We start from the raw sequence: 21,557 nt of genomic DNA on the forward strand, positions 1-21,557 counted from the left end.
CTCCATTCCTTTGATGGAAATCTAGGACCTCAAATTCCTTCCAAGCATCAAACCTTAACATGCTTGACAACTAAAAGCAAATTAACTATTTTTTTGTGGTTTTTGGTATAAGACTCTAAGGCAAAAACTAGAAAGCAAGCTAACAAGACTAAAAAGCAAACGTAAAGGATAGCGTGCAACTCCCCTATCTTGAAGACTGGAGTCCCCGGCAACGGCGCCAGAAAACTTTGCTTGATGACGAGATGATGTATATACTTCTCGCACCTTGTTGGTTACCCCAAGTGGAAGGTTGAGATGTAGTCAGCAGCAAGTTTTCCCTCACACGGGAACTGTAAGGTATATCAAACCAGAGGGCTCCTAGGACCAACAAGTAGGTGTCTCCTGTCCTGGTCAGCAGAAGACGTGGACCTACACACACAACAAATAACTTTGCTCCCAACGATTACACAGAGGTTGTCAATCTCTCCGGCCTTGTAGTTTGCAAAGGATCAAAACACAAGCGGGAAGGTAATAGTGATTGCAACGGGAAAGTAAATGAAAACTGTAAATGATGGAGCTGTAAACAACGATGGTGATATGGACCGGAGTCACATGATGTTCACTAGTGATGTCTCTCTCCCAAAAGAAGATAAACAACTATGCTTGGGTAAACAAATCATAGTTGGTCAATTGACAGAATTAGGAACGCACCGAAATGCTAATTATGCTACTTGATAGTTAGAGGTTCAATAGTAATGGGCAGTACGCCAAGACAAGTAGACCGTTTATTCATCAGCATCTACTTACTAATCATCCACCTTGAGATATCTATCGAGAACATCTCTCCGGTATTAAGTTGCGAGCCCCACCCAAAGTGTAAACTCAAAGCAACAGATAACTGCATTAACGAACTATGCATAAGGTAAACAATCCTTGCAACTGTGGTCACAAGCACCGTTGTTTTCTCCCTGGTGGCAACAACACATCCCCTAGTCTCATGTTTCTGTGACTCAAGCTAGACATCGAGGGGCATGAACCCACAATCATGCATAACGCTCCCTCTTGGAGTTACAATCTACTACTCGGCCAAAGCAATAAATAGCAACGGAGAACATGCATGAATCACTAAGGAACATAATATAAAAGGATAATCAAATATATAACTCATAAAAATCTGAACATAATCTCATAATCCATCAGATCCCAACAAACCGAGCATAGCAATAGCAAGAGAATTACATAGATGCCTTGATCATGTAGGGCAACTCACAAGGACTAACCATTGAAGCACAAGATTGGAGAGAAGACATCACATAGCTACTGGTCATGGACCCATGGGCCAAGGAGGACTACTCACGGCACATCCGGGAAGTGTCCATGGCGGTGAGGAAGCACCCGGAGGTCAATCCTCCCCCTGACAGGGTGCCGGGAAGAGGTCTCCTGATGCTCCCGATCTCGGAAGCGCTGCGGCGGCGGAATGATGGAGAAATTCGCGATTCTGGAAGTTGTGGAAGGGTTTCATCTTGGGACTCTAAATATAGGCCAAAGGAAGCCACCGGAGGAGGTGCGGCCCACCCAGGCGGCCTCCTGGCGCGGCCTAAGGCCTGGCCGCGCCAGCAGGTCGCCTGGGCAGCCCCTGTCCCCCTGTGGCCCATCTTCGGTGATCCGGAAGCTTCTGTTTCGCTGATTTTTATATATTTTCCCTGGATTTTTTTGGCCTTTGGAAAATTGGGTAAAAGCCCGTGCAAAATAGACATCAATAGACAGAAACTGGCACTGAGTGCACTGAGTTAGTAGGTTAGTCCAAATATGTGTAAAATGATATAAAAGTGTAGCAAAAACATATAACAATGTCACCCAAAAGATCATGGAACAAGCAGAAATTATAGATACGTTTGGGACTGATACGTCTCCAACGTATCTATAATTTTTTATGGTTTCATACTACTAGTAAGCTTGCACGTGAAACGCACGATAGCATAATATAAAAAAAATCACATTCATCTATATAAACTTATGAACCAACAAAAAAACATCATATATAAATTTGCAGATGCAAGATTTAAATCGAATGGTTGTTTTAAGTAAGATTTCTGAACCTCTGAGGTTGCAAATTGCAGACAGAAACATCTGATCATTGTAATAATGCTTGATCATCCAAAAATCTAATAGCCAAAATGAGTTGTAATCATCTAAACATTATATAAAAGTATATTTATGTGAAGCAAGTTGATTACATAAGTACAATGTTTCGTTAACTATCAAAAAAGTACAATATTCAATTCAAGAAATCCTTAAGTATGCAAACACAAAAATATCAAGTATATCCACATAACATCACAAAACAAGTATTTTTGTACTATGTCTTAAAGGAAGTATTTTTATGAAATTGTTTACTAAAGGAAAAAAGATTGGTAGTTCAGTTTAGAAACAAGAAGTCTTTTTGTTATATGTGTCTGTGTTGTGCTGTGTGGCTCCATTGAATATTCAGTAGTAAATACACATTATGAAATAAATCATGTAATGAAAAAGATATCATAATTAATTATTTAACTTTCCTACTAGTGTATCCATTGAAATGTCGCTACAAAAATTAGCTGTAACAAGTAGGTGTTCCTCTTGTTTCCTCAAAACTTATATACAATAAAATTGGGGATGAGTGAACACTTCCGGTAACCAAACTATAGCATTCCCGAGATGGCCACCGCCATGGCTTGCCGGCAAGGTTCACCCATTTCGCTTCCCCAAATCTCCTGACCAAAGTGCTCCTTAGCTCAGAAGAGCTATGGAACGCTCCTCCCAATGCTACCACCTTTAGTTTGGGTGAGGTCTCATGTGCGTCTCCTGGTCCTGTTTCAATGTTATGACCAAAACATATCATCTTCACTTCAAGTTGATGCCATCTCAAAAATTATCTATGGGATTCTTCAGAATTTCAAATCTAGTCATGACTTGGTATGAGCATCATATAGTATTCTCTAAGATGGCAATTTCAGTAGAGATACTTATGAACAAACATGATAAATTACCTTCTCTACAAACCAACCCAAAATATTTCTCCAACTCCACAATGGCTATCGCTGGTGCTCCATTGGTAACCTCACCCAAGATAATTGAATAGTAAAATTACTTCCAAGTAGTTGAGAACCGAAACATTGGATAGAAATAATGAATAATATATGGATTCAGGTACTCCAAAATAATATATGGATTTAATTACACATGATCATTCAAGCTAGCTTTCTAGAGATTGTTTAGAAAATCATTATTCAAAGCAGTACAACGAATTGTATATTTTTTTACAAAACACATGATGTGCGACATTCATACAATCTTTGACCGTATACTTTAAGCATGTTCAAGTTATATTTGTCCAGATATGAGATTTACATTCATGATTATAAACTAAAACCTACTATTATGCTTTAACGAAACTCATCACAAGGATGACTACAACACCTGTATCATGAAAAATTATGAGCTTGATGACGTACACACATACTGCTCGTAGGGTCATTGTTCATGTACATCTTTGACGGCCGAAGAGACAAGAGGCCTCCACCATCGGCGTGGCTCCATGAGGCCATCACATGTGACATTGTTGCTGCTGGAATGTGATCCTAGCGACAAAGGGTCTGTGGTTAGGAGGGGGCGGTGATGCCATACCTACGTTGATACTTCACAAACCAAAAATTACATGTTATTACAACATATGAAAACATAATGAAGGAAAGAGGAACATAAAAAACATAAGATGCAAATTGAATTCAAATTTTCATCAACAATTGTAAGAAAGCGGGCGACACCGAGTGACTGAAACATGTGTCGATGCAAAATAAATACTGATCAATGTAAATGACTGTTAGATATCGAGTTTCATGAATATGCAAATATTTTTGTCAGATGATTTGAGAAATAACAAATAACATAATTACAAGCGTCATTTTTGTGTCGTAATTTATAATAAAATTGGCTTAGAAATGATTGATTACACAAGCTAGTATGTCATAACTAAACACATGAATAGTATAGTGCTCAGCGTTGACAACAACCATCAAAATCACAACCCTCAATAGCCAGCCCTACCAACGGCAAGGTATATATTGCAGACTTTCATATTGGGAAGAATAGCATCAAAATGTCATCACAACATTGAACAGCAAACTATCTTGATGGCTTAGCTAAAAAGAGAAGAAACGTAGAAGGAGTGCTTCACGTGAATAAGCAGTTGGAAGTCTGAAAGATGTGATGAACGGTGAACGAAAAATTATCTCCATCGTCTAGCACACCATCGCCTGTTGGAATTAAACACGACATGTTTTCTTGTCCATCCTACTTTCACTAGGTCCTAAATTGTTGCAATATAGATATGCATGTGCCTCAAAGTGTTTCTTGTGTACGTTGGCTACTGTGCATCCAGCCGAAATAGTTCATGGCAGCCTACGATCTGTCTTTGTGTAGGAAATGATAACATTCGCTGCAACAGAGTTTCTACCTAAAGATATTGTTAGAACATGTTCCAGAAAATTTGTCTCATGAGTATTGTTAGAACCACTATGTGGATAATAAAGGCAGATAACATACTTGTTCAAGTAAACATCTGCAATATATCCAAATCATTGTACAAATTTGATAAATTATTCGTGGGCCATCACATATGGGTGAAGTTTCTTCCAGCCTACAAATCATACCTCTGCGTTCTAGCCAAAAATCATCTTTGATGAAATACCATCCCTTGCATCCTAAATTCCCAAAGGATTAAAAATTACAGTTATGAAGGAATGATGACACAATTCGAAGGGTAGGAGCAGTAATGCAACCTTTTGATGGTACCTATCAGCACAAACACAAACCCAAAGGGTGATACGATTCTATCATCTTTTATATTTTACTTTGAATCCTATCTGCAGCCACACAAACCCAAAGGATGATACACACACGATTCATAATTGTGTAGAGCAGGGACACATTTGTGAACTTGAAATGCAATATATACCTTTTTTTAGAAATGTTTTTATCCTACAACTACCGCATAGGCCTCAAATACAATTATTTATGATAACTGATCTCCTGCATCTTCATTTATTCCATTTGTCTACTAATTTTGGTGAAATCATGAAGTATGTTCTTTCTGTAAGTTGTTGGACATGACATATACGATGCAATGCTAGAAACATACCTTCAATAAAACAACACACCTGAACATCACCGATCATGGTAGGTTATGTGGCCAGGCGGACTCCCCTATTCTACATGGATGCCAGGGCGACAACCGATGTAGCGACATCGTCAGTTGGGATAACAATTTAGGATGGATCATGGTGGGAGGTGGGAGCAGGCTCTCACACGGACATGGCCGCAGTGGAGGTGGGCTCGCGTGGTGGGAGGGCTATCGTACGGTGGTGGCGGGTGCAGGAGATGCGGGCTCATGAAGCGGAGGCCTCGGTGGAAGCCGGTTGGCGTGGCGATGACAGGCTCGCGTGGCAGCCCTTCCCCAACCGCGAGCTCACCCTCAACAGCTACCTCTGCGACAAGCCCACCCTCGCGTCTGCCGCCGCCGAGGCCGCTGCTTCAGCGGCCGCGGCAGCGCCGGGCCCATCCTCCCCTCCCAACCCCGACGTTGTCGCGGACGCCGCCAACGCCACGCTCTGCGTCGAGCGCGACTTCCTCCACCTCTCCGCGCCCAAGCGCGGCGATCCCCCCGGGGACGACTCCTCCGTGGTCAGCGGGAAGAAGCCCTGCCTCGACTCCCTGCAGCTCTCGCTCTCCCTCAAGTCCGACGGGCCCGGGCAGGGGCAACAGCTCCCGTCGCTCCTCTCGTCGGCCCCCGCCGCCAATGGAGATCTCCGAGCCGCGTCGGTCGGGGCTGCCGCCGCGCCGCCGCCCAGGCGGACCTACAGCGCCACCACGGGTCGCACCCGGAGCATCAACTCCGACGACATGTCCTACTCCTACTCCATGTTCTCGCACAACCCCAGCTGCTCCCCGACGCACAACTCCACCGACATCTACGCCGCAGGGGAGGGCACCAACGGCTCCGTGCACACCCAGTTCAATTTCCCTTTTTTCTGCAACTATCACGCGATGGGAGGGGCTGTGGATGCGTCATTTTCTTTTTGGTGAAGTACGGTCAGCCAAGATAAATTGCTAAACATACACCAGACCGTGATTAGACGGTTAGATTTTGATTTATCGGACTAATCGTGTGATGCTGGTTGGTTGTGGGTCAATTTATTGGGTGCACTTAAGAAAGTTCTTGTTTGCTTGTTTAATAGTAGTATAGATTATCTTGTCAAACTTTGGATGTTTTCTATGCCTTTAATATATTTTTTGGGACTAACTTATTAACTCAGTGCCAAGTGTCAGTTCCTGTTTTTTCCATGTTTTTGACCCCTTTCGGAGCATATTTTGAAACGGAGTCCAAACGAAAGAAAATCCCCGAAAAGATTTTTTCCAGAACGGAAGAAGATCGGGAAGCTTGAGAGCCAAGGCAGGGGAGCCTCAGGGGCCCCACAAGCCCCCACCCCGCTGCAAGGGGGGAGGTCGCGCCATCCAGGCTTGTGGGCCCCCTGGGCGCCCTCTGCCCTAGGGGTTGCGCCTATAAATTCCCTAAACATCCTAAAAAAATGAAGAGATCATCGAAAGTACTTTTCCGCCGCCGCAAGCTTCTGTCTCCGCAAGATCCCATCTGGGGCACGTTCTGGTGCCCTACCGGAGGGGAGATTCGGATACAGAGGGCTTCTTCATCAACACCATGACCTCTCCGATGATGCATGAGTAGTTCACCATAGACGTACGGGTCCATAGCTACTAACTAGATGGCTTCTTCTCTCTCTTGGATCTTCAATACAAAGTTCTTCATGATCTTCGTGGAGATCTATCCGATGTAATCTTCTTTTCCGGTGTGTTTGTCGAGATCCGATGAATTGTGGATTTATGATCAGATTATCTATGAATCTTATTTGAGTTTCTTCTGATCTCTCTTATGCATGATTTCATATCCTTGTAATTCTCTTCGAGTTGTGGGTTTTGTCTGGCCAACTAGATCTATGATTCTTGCAATGGGAGAAGTGCTTGGTTTTGGGTTCATACCGTGCGGTGACCTCACCCAGTGACAGAAGGGGTAGCGAGGCACGCATCGTGTTGTTGCCATCAAGGGTAAAAAGATGGGGTTTTCATCATTGGTTTGAGATTATCCCTCTACATCATGTCATCTTTCTTAAGGCGTTACTCTGTTCGTCATGAACTCAATACACTAGATGCATGCTGGATAGCGGTCGATGTGTGGAGGTTAGAGCATATATCTCCATATGTGGTTTTGGTAATTGATGACAATTCCTATGGAATAATGGTTGCCTTAAGTTACATTTATAGGATTTGTCCATAGGCACTTCTTGAAGTCCATCTGTTGGGTTCAAGGAGTTTATATGATGACCAAGATGGTATTCAAGGTATTATCCAAAGAATGGTCATAGAGACACATGGTTGATCAAGATCTCAGACAAAGAGTAAATCAAGATGATCAACACACAAAGCGTACAAGATGTACCGAGAGGGATCAAGTGATCCCATGGTATGGTAAGCATTGTCCATTACGTGTTTGTGTACTAACCCATGGTCTTCGTGAGAGTTCTATGTGGGGGTTAGGTGTGTTTCCATGGGCTTGCATCAAAGGAAAGATCTCATACAACCCATGAAGTATGACGTCAAGTTGTGATCGTCATCAAGATTGCGATGTGCAAGTTCAAGTGGATCAGCACGAAGATATCATGCTTGAAGCTTGCCGTCCATTGTGGTGGCAATGGACTTGTGAAGATATGCTGAAGAGTGGCTCACCCTTAGTGAGTATGGGGGAGCAATCAACTAGTCTTCATCAAGCCAACGCAATCAAGAAAGGTGGTCCATCTTGAGGAAGCCAAGATCATCATCATCTAGCTCAAGAGGACGAGGTGCAAGGTATAGGTTTGCCCTTGATAGGTTTTCTGTTTAGGATAGATTTTTGTACTATCAAGGGGGGCTCTCAAGTGAGTAGCTTGATCGTATCGCTCGTTGAGAGCTCAAACCATTTGCATCCTTGCATCATACTTCTTGGTTCTTGTTTGGTGTTTCTCTTTGTGAGTTTTAGAGCTTATGGTCATCTTCGTGACAAGCTCGAGTTCATCGAAAAAGGAGTCCATATGCATCTACTATGATGTTTTCGATGTTGGAGTTTTTGTCGGTTCTTCATTCATAGAGTACTCACATCTCTATATCATTGGCATTTTCATATCTATCGGTCGCTGTTTGGATATCTCTTGTCGTCCTGAATCCAACAAGCTTGGGTTTGCTCGATTTGGAGCTCGTATGCGAAAGTTATGGCTGTTTCAGTGGCGAGAGGTAGTACCGCTGGACCTAGCGGTAGTACCGCTAGAGTTGGGGGTAGTACCGCTGGCCCAGCGGTAGTACCGCTCCAAGTTTTTAGTACCGTCATCTTTGCGGTTGTACTGCATCGGACATTTTTGCGAAGACTTTCTTGGCGGTGGTTGGCCCGGTAGTATCTTTGCGCTACCATGCGCTCAGCGGTAGTACCCCTGCAGCCATCGGTAGTACCGCTGGAAGGTCAGCGGTAGTACCGCTGCAGCCAGCGGTAGTACCGTCGGAGGGTCAGCGGTAGTACCGCTGGGCTCGGGCTGTAAGTGGGGGTAACGGTCTGATTCCTTCCCCCACTATATAAAGGGGGTCTTCTTCCCCCTTGGCCTTATCTATCCGTTGAGCTCTTGTTCTACCTCCATTGTTGACATTCTTAGAGCTTGCTTACTCTCAATCCCTCCAATGATTCTTGCTTGTTCTTGAGGGAAAAGAGAGAGGAGATCTAGATCCACATCTCCACCAATCACTTTCTCCTCTATGTGAGGGGAACCCCTTGGATCTAGATCTTGGAGTTCTTTGTGAGCTCCTTGTTCTTCCTCTCATATTTCTCCATAGCTTTCGTTGTTGTGGAGGGATTTGAGTGTGAGGGACTTGACCACTTCGTGTGTTCTTTCCATTGCATTGGTTGCATCGGTTTGAGTTCTCCACGGTGATACGTGGAAGTGAAGTTTGAGAAGCTTATTACCTTTGGTACTTAGTACCCTAGATATCGTTCTTCGTGGATGCTTTGGTGTCCTAGAAGCTTGGTGGTGTCTCGGAGCTCAATCATTGTGGTGTGAAGCTCCGGGCAAGCGTCGGGGTCTCCAATTAGGTTGTGGAGATTGCCCCGAGCAATTTGTACGGGTATCGGTAACCGCCCCCAAGGGTTGCCACGTGTACAGGTTCAGTGACCGCCCCCAAGGTTTGCCATTTGTACGGGTTCGGTGACCGCCCTCAAGGGTCCCTTAGTGGAATCACGGCATCTTGCATTGTGCGAGGGTGTGAGGAGATTACGGTGGCCTTAGTGGCATCTTGGGGAGCATTGTGCCTCCACACCGCTCCAATAGAGATTAGCATCCGCAAGGGTGTGAACTTCGGGATACATCATCGTCTCCGCGTACCTCGGTTATCTCTTACCCGGACCCTTTACTTATGCACTTTACTTTGTGATAGCCATATTGTCTCTTGTCATATATCTTGCTATCACTTAGTTGTTTATCTTGCTTAGCATAAGTTGTTGGTGCACATAGGTGAGACTAGTTGTTTGAGGTTTTGTGCTTGACATATTAAACGTTAGTTTTATTCCGCATTTTTTCAAGCCTAAACCCTAATTATTTTAAAGCGCCTATTCACCCCCCCCCTCTAGGCGACATCCACGTCCTTTCAGCCATCAAGGGTAAAAATATGGGGTTTTCATCATTGGTTTGAAATTATCCCTCTACATCATGTCATCTTGCTTAAAGCGTTACTCTGTTCGTCATGAACTCAATACACTAGATGCATGCTGGATAGCGGTCGATGTGTGGAGTAATAGTAGTAGATGCAGAAAGTATCGGTCTACTTGTCTCGGACGTGATGCCTATATGTATGATCATTGCCTTAGATATCTTCATGACATTGCGCGGTTCTATCAATTGCTCGCACAGTAATTTGTTCACCCACCGTAATACTTGCTATTTTGAGAGAAGCCTCTAGTGAACACCATGCCCCCCACGGTCTACTCCACACCATATTTTCAGCCTTACACTTTTTACTTCGTTGCACTTTCCGCCTTCAGATCTCACTTTGCAAACAATCTTGAAGGGATTGACAACCCCTTTGAAGCGTTGGGTGCAAGCTTGTTTGTGTTTGCGCAGGTACTCTGGACTTGACGAGACCCTCCTTTTGGATCGATACCTTGGTTCTCAAACTCAGAGATATACTTACTACTCCTGTGTTGCATCACCCTTTCCTCTTCAAGGGAAAAACCGACGCAAACCAGAGAAGTAGCAAGAAGAATTCCTAGTGCCAAGGAAGGACTTTTGTTACCGTAGCAGGGACGTATCAGATATACGGGAAAGATAGTCAAGTGCTTTCGCCATATTCCGTCTAGTACTATGTTTTGTATTGATAAGTGTTATGTGGGTGGATCTTTGTTGGTGCACCGTCTAGGCTAAGACAAGTACACTCTTATGGTTAAACCCCTTGCAAGCATCCGCATATACAAGAGATAAAGTAAGGCAAAGCGTAACCATAACAATAAACTTTAGGATCCAACACTCCCTCGTGCAAAAGCATGCGAACTGGGGTTCAGGTTTCTGTCACTCCGACAACCCACCATAAGCATTGTTTATACATGATGCATTCCCCTAGGTCCATAAAAAGGCGAAGTGTTATGTAGTCGATGTTCACATAACACCACTAGAAGAATAACACCATAACTTAAATATCAATCAACACATATTACTTCAACATCATATGACTACTAGCAACTAGACTTCTCCCATGCCCTCAAGAACTAAAGGAACTACTCACAAGACATAAAAGAGATCATGATCAGAGGGGATGAAAATATGATGAACAATCTGGTCATAACAATAATTCTCCAACAATACTCAATAGCATTCACCACAAAAGAGTAATCAACGCCGGTAGAGTAAAGGGGATGAGTAGTGCAAGGTACAACTCCGATTGCAATGGTAAAGTGAGATGGGGTGAAGATGGAGATGGTGCTGGTGATGATGATCTCGATGATGCCCGAGACGATGGTGATGACGATGAGGACGATCTCCCCTTCCGGGAGGAGTTCTCCTCGGCGAAATCTGCTCATCGGATAGGTCTTTTCTTCTCTGTAGGTTTTCGCCGCGAAGCGGCGGCGGAACTGCGAAAACTCTTATCGCCTCGGGATTTTTGGGCCACGAGGGTCATATAGGCCAAAGGAGAGTACCGGAGGCGGGACCCACCACCCAAGCGGCCACTTGGCGCGGCCTAGGGGTGACCCGCGCCACCAGGTCGATTGGGTGCCTGGTGGCCCCCTCCGGCCCTTCTTCGGCCTGTCTTCGTGATTTGTTCGGAAACTCCTTCCCCGTAAATTTCAGCTCAGTTGGAGATGTTCCGATACGGCAACTCTTCATGCTATTTTCTCCGTTGAATCCTGCGTTTGCTGTTTCGGCACCGGGAAGTTGTAAACCGTGTAAAATAAGCCAAAACACAATAAGAACAACATCATATTGTGAAATATATCAATGAATAGAGACAAATTATGATACAAAATAGTGATGCATTTTGGACGTATCAGCCTCGCATGGTCTTCTCGTTCATCAAATGGACGTTAAGACAACTTTCCTGAACGGAGAGCTAAACGAGGAAATCTATATGCAACAGCCAAATGGCTTTGTGATAGAAGGTCAGGAAGGAAAGGTGTGTAAGTTGCTGAAATATTTATATGGTATGAGACAAGCACCTATGCAATGGCATGAGAAGTTTAATACAACTCTGACATCTATTGGCTTCATTGTTAATGAAGCTGACAAATGTGTATACTATCGCCATGGTGGAGGCGAAGGAGTTATATTGTGCTTGTATGTTGATGACATACTAATATTTGGAACCAACCTCAAAGTGATTGAGGAGGTTAAGTCTTTTTTGTCTCAAAACTTTTAGATGAAGGACCTTGGGGTGGCTGATATTATCTTGAACATCAAGCTTTTGAGAGATGATGAGGGTGGGATTACACTTCTGCAATCCCACTATGTTGAGAAGATTTTGAGTCGTTTTGGATATTCAGACTGCAAAATTTCTCAAACACCATATGATCCTAGTGTGTTGATTCGAAAGTTCAAAGGCACAACTATAGATCAATTGAGATTCTCTGAAATTATTGGTTCGCTTATGTATCTAGCTAGCGCAACGAGGCCTGACATCGCGTTTGTTGTGAGCAAACTTAGTCGGTTTGTTGCCAATCCGGGCGATGTTCATTGGCGTGCTTTTGAAAGAATCATGCGCTACCTGAAAGGTACTGTCGACCACAGACTTCACTATATGGGATACCCATCGGTACTTGAAGAGTACAGTGATGCGAATTGGATCTCTGATGCTGATGAGATGAAGGCCACTACTGGGTATATATTTACTCTTGGAGGTGTTGTTGTTTCCTGGAAGTCTTGAAGCAAACGATCTTAACGAGATCGACAATGGAAGCAGAATTAACAGCATTAGACACATCTGGTGTCAAAGCAGAATTTCTTCGAGATCTTTTGATGGACTTACCTGTGGTTGAGAATCTGGTTCCGGCTATACTTATGAACTGCGGTAATTAGACAGTCATTGTCAAAGTGAAGAGTTCAAAGGACAATACAAAGTCCAACAAACATATAAGAATGAGATTGAAGTCTGTCAAACGTTTGAGAAACTCCGGAGTGATAGCGTTGGATTACATCCAAACGGCTAAGAATCTGGCAGATCCCTTTACTAAACGGCTATCACGTGTTGTGATAGATAGTACATCGAGGGAGATGGGTATGAGACCCACATGAGTTGCCATGGCAGTAACCCAACCTATATGATCGGAGATCCCGTGAAGTAGGACCTGGGAAAACAAGCCAGTGGTGAACCGAGGAGAGTAACTTTACCAACCCACTCCGTTGGAGATGCAATGCTCTTGGATAATGTATGCTAGGATGACTACTATCTTAATGTGTTCTAAAGCTTATGTGTAAGCAAGATGTTGTCCTACAGAGCGATCTTTGGAGGAACACACCTATATGACCCTCACTGTTGGTCACAGTCTATGAGATTGGGGTGATCTCTAGTAAACTCATGAATAGGCCAGGAGTGCGACTTATATGCTCCACCCGAGGGGTCAGCCTTCAGTAGCCTAGTACTAGTAAGACTTGTGGTGAAGCTTCTTTACGCCAAACTGACAATTCAAGGCATAGTCTATTGTTCAGTTGTAAAGGGGTGTAGCTACTTGTTCTAGGTGAAGCTCAACCTTAACAGGTCTTCACTGAAATGCCGGTATATTAAAACAGTGGTTGGAACGAGGGAACATGATGTGCCCTTGAGATCTGGTGGGGGATTGTTGGAAATTATTGGTGGGCTTTAGACCCATAAGAGAATTTCGGAAATCTCCAAGGGCCCATGTAGGTGGTGGCATGACAAGGTGGTGGTGGGAAGTTTAGTCCCACCCCGCGAGTGGAGAAGAAGTTGGACTCCTTTATAAGGGTCTCTCTTCTACATTCTATTGGAGAGTGAGAAGAGAAGAGGCCCTCGCGCATTACTCCTCCGCCGCCCGCCACGCCACGACGCGGTTTGCGGGAATGAGCCGAGTCGAGCTCATACCTACGCGCTTATTTTTAGCCGTCACGAGATCAGATCACCTCTGCCTCACGCGCTCGTTCCTTTGCTGCTGCTGCCGCCGGCGACTCCGTCCCGTTCACCGCGTACACGGTCGACGGGAGAGCAGGCCTCCGAAACCCCGCCTCTCTGGTTCTTGTATGGGAGAGGGGCGATTAGGTTTTTGGGGAGTGATCACGCGGCTACTCGCCTCCGTTCGTCTGCTTCGTCTATGTCCGCGTCGTCCTCATCATCGCCATGGCTGAACCAAGCGAAGCCAACTGTCTCCTCCTCGAGAAGGCCGAAGCCGAGAAGAAGAAGGCAGAGGATGCTGCCGCCGCCAACGCTGCTGTTACGACCAAGTGGCCAATCGGAGGGATAACCTGTTTATCCCGCTCCTGTTTACTTCTGCCCTAGCAGTACTAGCTATATGCGTAGATGTTTATCCTATATGCGTAGTACTTGCTACTATGCTGTGTGATCAGTATGTCATGAATCTAGTCAATGCCATGTTAGTAATTATTTCATGAATTAATCTACTCGGAAAATTGCCTATTTACTCAACAACAACTATGTCTACTATCTTACGGATAACATCTACCCCAGGTGACAAACATTTGTGAAGCCGATGACGACACCGCAAGGTAAGAAAAATCTTGATTTCCATAATGCTCATTCGGCGGCTAGAAAAGATGTGGAGAGAGCTTTTGGAATTTTGCAAGCCTAATTTGCTATTGTGAGAGGACCGGCTAGATTTTGGGATCAAGATATCTGTCGGTACATCATGAACGCTTGCGTTATAATGCATAACATGATCATCGAGAATGAGCGTGGGCATGATTTAAGCTATTCTCAGTATGAGTTATTGTGAAATCCCGTGCGAGTGCGAAGGACGGCTGCGAGGATAAACACGATTTATTGCCTTCTATCAATGTCATTCAACGTGTCGAAACGCATGATGATCTTCAGAAGGATCTAATCATGAAGAGGTGGGCATGGCATGACCGTTAAATTAATTTGATGTTGTATGTCTCATGTAATATTGTTGAACTATTTGTTGTACTGAAAATAAACTATTTATTTGAGTTGCAATAATAGTTGGACTATTTATTATTAATTTATTTTATTTTGGTGAGAAATATTGTTTGGGTTAAGCGCGGCGTTGTAAATATAGCGCGCCTGCATTTTGCAGCGTCTGCTGGAGCGACAACGCCCCACGTCTGCTGGAGTTACAACATCATGCAAAAGGATGGAAGGATGATTTTTTTTTCTTTTTGTTCTTCTTTTGCCGATGTAGCTCATTTCAGAATTGATACTACTATTATGTTGATCGCTATTAAAAGGGGTACAGTCAGCAACTTGATGAGGCTGTCTTTGGTAATCAACAGCTTTGGCGTGAAGTTCTTTCTGTTGTACTGAAACTTTAGTTGTCTTAGCTTTTTTGAATGGTTTATATCTTTACCTAATAATAAAGAGGCTATCGCTTTCGTCGGAAAACCCACCGAGCTGATTTTACAAAAATGTCCTTACTGTTTATGACATTAAACTCGTAGTATATATTAAATATTTTTTAAAATACTCATATCTTTTAAACCGTAACTCCAAATTTAACATATTATACATGGAATTTGATTAGAAAAATATGTAGAATTTAAATATGATATTATTTTATCTGTTAAACGTTTAATAAAAATACTATCTAGGGTGCAATCTTAATAAATAAGTCATTATTCGTCTTTCTTTCATACCGGTACTCATCCGGGTTAGGAATGAGCACGTCAACAAAATCAGGATTAGAGATGAAACTGAAGGTCACTTGACTAATTCTTTGTACGTATTAAATCTACATGCAAGCCGTGTTAAAATAGAAGACCTGTGAAATTTTGAACTGCATTTTTGTAGGATAAGACCATCTTTATTTGTATCGTAACTATAAATTCTTAAATTATAGACATTTTTTATAAATTAAGAGCGTGTGCCGTGTGGTATTTCTTTCTCCCGTTGTAATTTTTGTTATTCAACCCGCGCTCCATCATTTATCTGCAACGCAAAAGGAAAAACGATTCGCTGCAAAAATTATACCCGTACGCATCGCCTCCTCCCGTTGACCCTGGGCCACCCCGGACTGTGCCCAGGCCGCCGCCACACCACTCGCCGCCGCGGCCGACCTCAACTGCCACCGCTGCCGATCTCAACCCACCCGCCTCCGCGGCCGTACCTCTCCCCGCTCACTGCCCCCGTTGCGGCGCTCGAGCGCATCGCGTCGACCCTGGTCCACCCTGACGTGTGCCCAGGCCGCTGCCACACCACTCGCTGCCGCGGCCGACCTCAACCACCACTGTTGTCGATCTCAACCCACCCGCCTCCAAGGCCGTACCTCTGCCCGCTTGCTACCCCCGTTTCGACGCTCGAGCACAGCTTCTGGATCAAATCAACGCGACATCTACAGTGACTGGGGATGATGCGTCTGCTCGATGCAGAACGACGGAGGGAAGTACTTGCAGGTGGAGGCGGGCCTCCATGGCTCACACGGGGAACTCCGAGGTTATGGCGCGGCAACGGCGACTCCTTATGGCCAGATAGAGGCGCCTAACCCTTGCTCCCCTCATCGTATCCCCTCCTCCGGCAGGAACTCATCATCTGGTGAGATCCCCTCCTCATGCCTCCAACAGTGTGCCAAGCACCGGCAAGAAATTTTATTTTGTGGGGATTTGTTTGCTGATGAATGAATGTATTGAATGTAAGATTGTATTGTTGTACAGACAGAGAATGGAACACCACCTTCAGTTTGTCATCTGATCCCACATTCTCTATCCCATGAGTGAAATAAGATAGCAATCCGTTGATCAATTCACGTAGCCGCTTTGTTTTGCTTTGCTTGTCCCGCTCAATTTCTCATCATGGTGGAATTAACAATGGATGGGTTGATTTCTCAACAAAATAGGATAGGACTGACTACATTAGTTAGTTAACTTATTATTTTAATAAATGAAAATGATTATAAAAAGATTAAAAGTGTGTGGTATTTTTTTCTCCCGTTGCAACGCACGGGCCCTTTTGCTAGTATATCTTAAAGAGAAAAAGAAAAGAAAAACCGCATCCCCATCTTTTGAATGGTTTATATGCACCGGTAGTAAGGTTCCATAGTTGAATAATTTGGACCCGTTCAACACGCCTAACTTGGACCGCCGAAATTCCCCGTTGGGCACTCATCACTGTGTCGACATCGCCTTCACACCAGAGAACCGTATTCCGACGCCTCGTCCGCTGCTAGATTTCCTTGCCGTAATTATTTCAGCAAGGAAAATATAACGCCCTGTATCGGGTTCGGGTGCCAACAAAACAGAGGGAGCAAAACACACCCCGAGCGGAAAAGGAGCGAGGGCCTCTCTCTCCATCCCCGACCTCTCGTGGCCGCTGCGAAGAAAAGGTACCCCTCCCTCCGCCTCCTCCTTCGATTCCGTCAGATCGGCGCAAGTAGCTCCGTGTCCCGATCCCGATCCGCCCCCGTCCCGGCCTTCGCGTAATTTATCCCCCGATTCCGTTGGCCGTGTCTGGATTTATCTTTTGTTTTGTGGTAGATCCGTGGCCCGGCGCCCGGCGTCGCCGCGCCGCCTGCGGCAGGGCCTGTGCTGCGCGTTAGATTTGTTGCGCGCCGGTGGCGATTCGCCCACCGGCCCGTCGATTCGATGCGTGTTCGCTCAACCCGCTGGGTCGTCATCGTCGATCTGTTGCGTGACGTGATTCGTTAGAACCAATCGTCGTGTTTTGTTGTTCCTCTTGTCGTGTAGGCTAAACGGTTTTTGCTAGGTCTCAATCGACTGGGAATTTGTAAGTCTCGATCGATTCAAAAAAAGTGCGACTTGTTTTTTTTTTTTCTGCGCGTGGAAGGCGTCGTTGCTTGTCAGTGATCTGTTGTATGGTCGGATGGATTTGTGAACCTGTGGGATTGATCTGGTGGGATATGCCTTGCTTGTTAATGTAGCTTAGCAGCCAGATGATTTCTACAGATCGTTATCTGTTAATGTTAATTTGATAACCGCATTAATTTTTATTTATTTATCCCAGTATGAGTCTTGCACCAGTTTGTTTGATTTTGCCACCTTTAAGATAACTTGGTTGTGTTGGTGTGATGGAACAAATATGTTAAGGTTAACGAATCATTACTTAATCGAAGCTTCGTGTTCTAGATTACTTTGGACAAATATATACGAGTAAGTAGTGAAGTTACTTCAGCGCCAGGCTAAATACTTTGAAGCAATAAACCCGTATTGTTGTATCTTTTGCTTTTTATTATTCTTATGCTGCCAACTTATTGCAGTATGTGGTGAACGAAAATATGTTTAAACTCTAGAGTTAGTAACTTATTCTTGAGTCTCATAAACATGCAAATGTAACTCAAAGCAGGAGCTTATCATGGCTTCAAAACGTATCCTGAAGGAACTCAAGGACTTGCAGAAAGATCCTCCGACATCATGCAGTGCAGGTACGAGCCAGATATATAATTCACTGATGACTAATATCCATGTTGTGTGTATCTTAGCAGCGTTGATATGCTATGGTCATGTGAACTATCACCGGAAGTTTTTATGGCGTCGGCCCATTGATAAATTGGATTATTTCCTAATATACTTTTCATTTTGCTCAGTCACTTATCCAGGAAATTGAACTATAACACACAGTTTCATTCACTGTTCTTGCCCAAAGAGATTGTATCACTATGCCAGTTTCTGTCTGTCAGTGTCCTTTTACGGTTGACTAGCTAAATTGATGTTTTTATTTAAGAAAGGTATCTTGCATAGAGTCTTCCTAAGTACTCTGTATATTCCAACTTAGTAACTGATGAACAGTCATCAACAACCACTACAATTGACCATCAGTTCTATAATCAGGATTATGTCGTGCTGCTGCTTGGTGCTTACTCCCTTGTTTGCACAAATGATTGTAGTGATTTATTATAGGTTCCTTTTTATTTAGGTCCTTCTGGCGAGGATATGTTCCATTGGCAGGCAACCATCATGGGCCCTCCTGATAGTCCCTATGCTGGAGGTGTTTTCTTGGTGAATATCCATTTCCCCCCGGACTACCCCTTCAAGCCTCCGAAGGTTAGTGCTGAACAATGTTGAGCCAAACAAATTTCCTTGCATCTTTGCCATCTTTATTGGAACATGAATCTTGTCAAACTGTCAGTATGTCTACCCTCTTCATGTTCCATTGATGTTTCAGTGTTAGCTTGTCTGATTTATGTTCATCCCTACATTTTGACATTAAGGACCAACTATATCTTTTTATATCTCAATGTTTTTACAGAAATCGTTATTATATCACCTCTTCTTTTTTAGAAAAATATTCTGTTTCTGAATCTATCTTTTCTTTTATCACCCCATTCTATGACAGGGTCAACTTTGTGGCCCTACTTGTTTTTTTAATCTTCTCTTTTCCTCCTTGTACTGTTCTAAAGTGTCTCTTCCTTCAGGTATCGTTCAAGACAAAGGTCTTCCATCCGAACATCAATAGCAATGGAAGCATATGCCTCGACATTCTGAAGGAGCAATGGAGTCCTGCTTTGACGATCTCTAAGGTGCTCTCAAAGCATTTCATTCCTTTACATCTTCTCTGTTGTGCTGTATATACAATAGTAAATGAGTTATTTCCATGCCCTTGCACTCTCGATGAGCTACAGTTGTTTGTATTGCCTCATTACACAATTTATAATCTCAACTTACATGTTTGATGTGATTTGCTGGACACTACTACAAAAAGTTTTAATTTTTGTCATCTGGTACTGTCATGACCTTTTGGCTGGAGTCTTAATGTTAGTCATGACCTTTTGGCCGGAGTCTTAATTGTTTGTCATGACCTTTTGGCCGGAGTCTTAATTGTTTGTCATGACCTTTTGGCCGGAGTCCTAAGTGTTTGTCTAAATGCAGTTATTTGGTGTTACCTCATGTTGATGCTAGCATATTGTTAGCAAATATTAAGCTCAACTACTTTTTTGGGGTTCAAGACATTGCAAACCGTCCCAACAATAACTGTATAGTTGGGATAAAAACATCCTACAGCCCTTTCCTTTGCATTTGGTGCATTATGCAGAATGTAGCTACACTACTAACTCCCAGTACTGTTGTTTTCACCAGGTTCTGCTTTCAATCTGCTCGCTGCTTACCGACCCTAACCCGGACGACCCTCTCGTCCCTGAGATTGCCCACATGTACAAGACGGATCGGTCTAAGTACGAGACGACAGCCCGCAGCTGGACGCAGAAGTATGCCATGGGATGATACGGAGCCCATGCTCGTATCCACTGCTTGCATGCAGAAGATTGTGTTGCTGTCCCGGGAAACTATCTCTGGGTCATTATTTTCTTTGATTACTTGTCGGTTGCGTGTGTCTCCCTGATCCATGTAGGATCGCGTCGTAGTCAAAACATCAACCTATCATTGCCAAAGTCCATAATGAAATTGACATATGCTTCTCGTGATAACTATGCTAGTCTTGGTTCTCCCATTCGCTGTATGGGGCCCGTGGCTGGAAATGTTTGTTCTGTGTCCACTTTGGGTGTTTTGCTCAGTCGCATGCATGTGTTAGTCTCCGCTCTATTTGTTGATACTGGAATAGTTGTGTATTTTAACTTGAGCTAAGGCTAACCCATGCACGTTTTCATAAAATAATACAGTACGATCTGCGAACCTTATGAAATGAGGAAGCTGGAATGCTAAATTGAAGTTGCAAAACTTAAACTGTGGTGCTCCTATTTTCTAAATTTTATCCAAGGTCACAAAATTATATGATACTCCATCTGCTCACAAATACAAGATGTTCTCACTTATTATGAATCTGATGTATATAGACACGTCTTAGTGTATTTCTTTACTCATTTCAGTCTATATGTAGTCCATATTAAAATAATTTTATTAAAATTTGTGTAAGTTGTAATCAATATCTATGTGCTCTATTTTCTAAAAGAAGGAATCCCAATTTTAAGTGGACTTCAATTTATCCGAATTCTTTAGACCGTCTCTACAATGTCTGAGTAGGCACGTGCATTGAGTTACTAAATCCCTATTTTAATTGAAGGAATCTATTATGAAAGCTTTTTTGGAGCACTGGAATTTGGGTCTTCAAAATCAACATGGAATATATTCCTATAGTTTTCATCCCATTGGAACTCAACATAAGCACACACCTCTCTTTTAAAAAAAACGCATGGAACTTTATCTCTCTCATCAATTCGTGGGGTTTTCCCCTATTATGCATCACCTGAAGTCAGCTCCTATAAAATTCCGGTGTTTTGAGACCATGTAGAAATTTACCGTGTGTTTCCCTATCCCTATTCATATGTTTTCAGTTTCATGTTCCTGCAACTTTTGTTTGGAACAGACTGCATACCAAGGCCGAATGCTGAAACCAAGTCTAGGTCGATTGTGGGGTTCGCTAAAATCATATGTATTATTAAAAAACATGAAAGTTTGGCATATCAATCGGCCTATTAGCTCAGCTGGTTAGAGCGTCGTGCTAATAACGCGAAGGTCGCAGGTTCGAGACCTGCATGGGCCAATATTTTTTTAGATAAAAAGTCGTTGCGAATTTTTGTTGTTAAATTCCATTTCTTTTACAACAGTGCTAAATTCTGTTTTGCCCGCATGCACACTCCTCTCCTGATGTTCGCCTAGTGTGACAGTTAGGCCATGTTCGGATACTCTCCGCTCCTCGATCGCAGCTCCCGGAGTGGAAAGAGCGTCAACACAATTGCAGGGAGCAGCTCAAACCCAGCTCCTCGCGCGGAGCGGACTTATGATGCGGGAGAGCTTCCGAACAGGCACTTAGATTTGCCGCTGTTTTTTTCTTCTTTTATGATTTTGGCATGCCTTCAGCAC

General features: G+C 43.7%; 1 protein-coding gene and 1 non-coding gene across 3 annotated transcripts; both read left to right on the forward strand.

Moving 5' to 3' along the window:
* The first annotated feature begins 16,996 nt into the window (after positions 1-16,996).
* Positions 16,997-20,164, forward strand: LOC123444715 (ubiquitin-conjugating enzyme E2-17 kDa-like). 2 transcript variants are annotated; one of them, XM_045121531.1, is made up of 5 exons: positions 16,997-17,110; positions 18,088-18,166; positions 18,658-18,785; positions 19,157-19,261; positions 19,818-20,164. In XM_045121531.1, exons 2-5 carry the CDS (start codon positions 18,097-18,099, stop codon positions 19,959-19,961), a joined length of 447 nt encoding a protein of 148 aa, XP_044977466.1. In that variant the 5' UTR covers positions 16,997-17,110; positions 18,088-18,096; the 3' UTR covers positions 19,962-20,164. The 2 variants fall into 2 exon arrangements, with proteins under 2 accessions (XP_044977466.1, XP_044977467.1); XM_045121532.1 differs by lacking the exon at positions 16,997-17,110 and adding an exon at positions 17,173-17,203.
* Positions 20,165-21,163: 999 nt separating this feature from the next.
* On the forward strand, positions 21,164-21,237 carry TRNAI-AAU. The gene has a single exon. It is a non-coding gene; the product is annotated as a tRNA-Ile (tRNA).
* The last annotated feature ends 320 nt before the right edge of the window (positions 21,238-21,557 follow it).

This window comes from Hordeum vulgare, chromosome 3H (genome assembly GCF_904849725.1).
Source record: "Hordeum vulgare subsp. vulgare chromosome 3H, MorexV3_pseudomolecules_assembly, whole genome shotgun sequence".
NCBI classification, from domain to species: domain Eukaryota; kingdom Viridiplantae; phylum Streptophyta; class Magnoliopsida; order Poales; family Poaceae; genus Hordeum; species Hordeum vulgare.

What these genes read in the sequence shown, in the direction of transcription:
- LOC123444715 (XM_045121531.1), top strand. Translation starts at nt 18,097, where the DNA reads ATGGCTTCAAAACGTATCCTGAAGGAACTCAAGGACTTGCAGAAAGAT. An exon ending in ACCCCTTCAAGCCTCCGAAG is followed by an intron (nt 18,786 to 19,156) that starts GTTAGTGCTGAA and finishes CTCTTCCTTCAG; the next exon opens with GTATCGTTCAAGACAAAGGT. An exon ending in CTGCTTTGACGATCTCTAAG is followed by an intron (nt 19,262 to 19,817) that starts GTGCTCTCAAAG and finishes TGTTTTCACCAG; the next exon opens with GTTCTGCTTTCAATCTGCTC.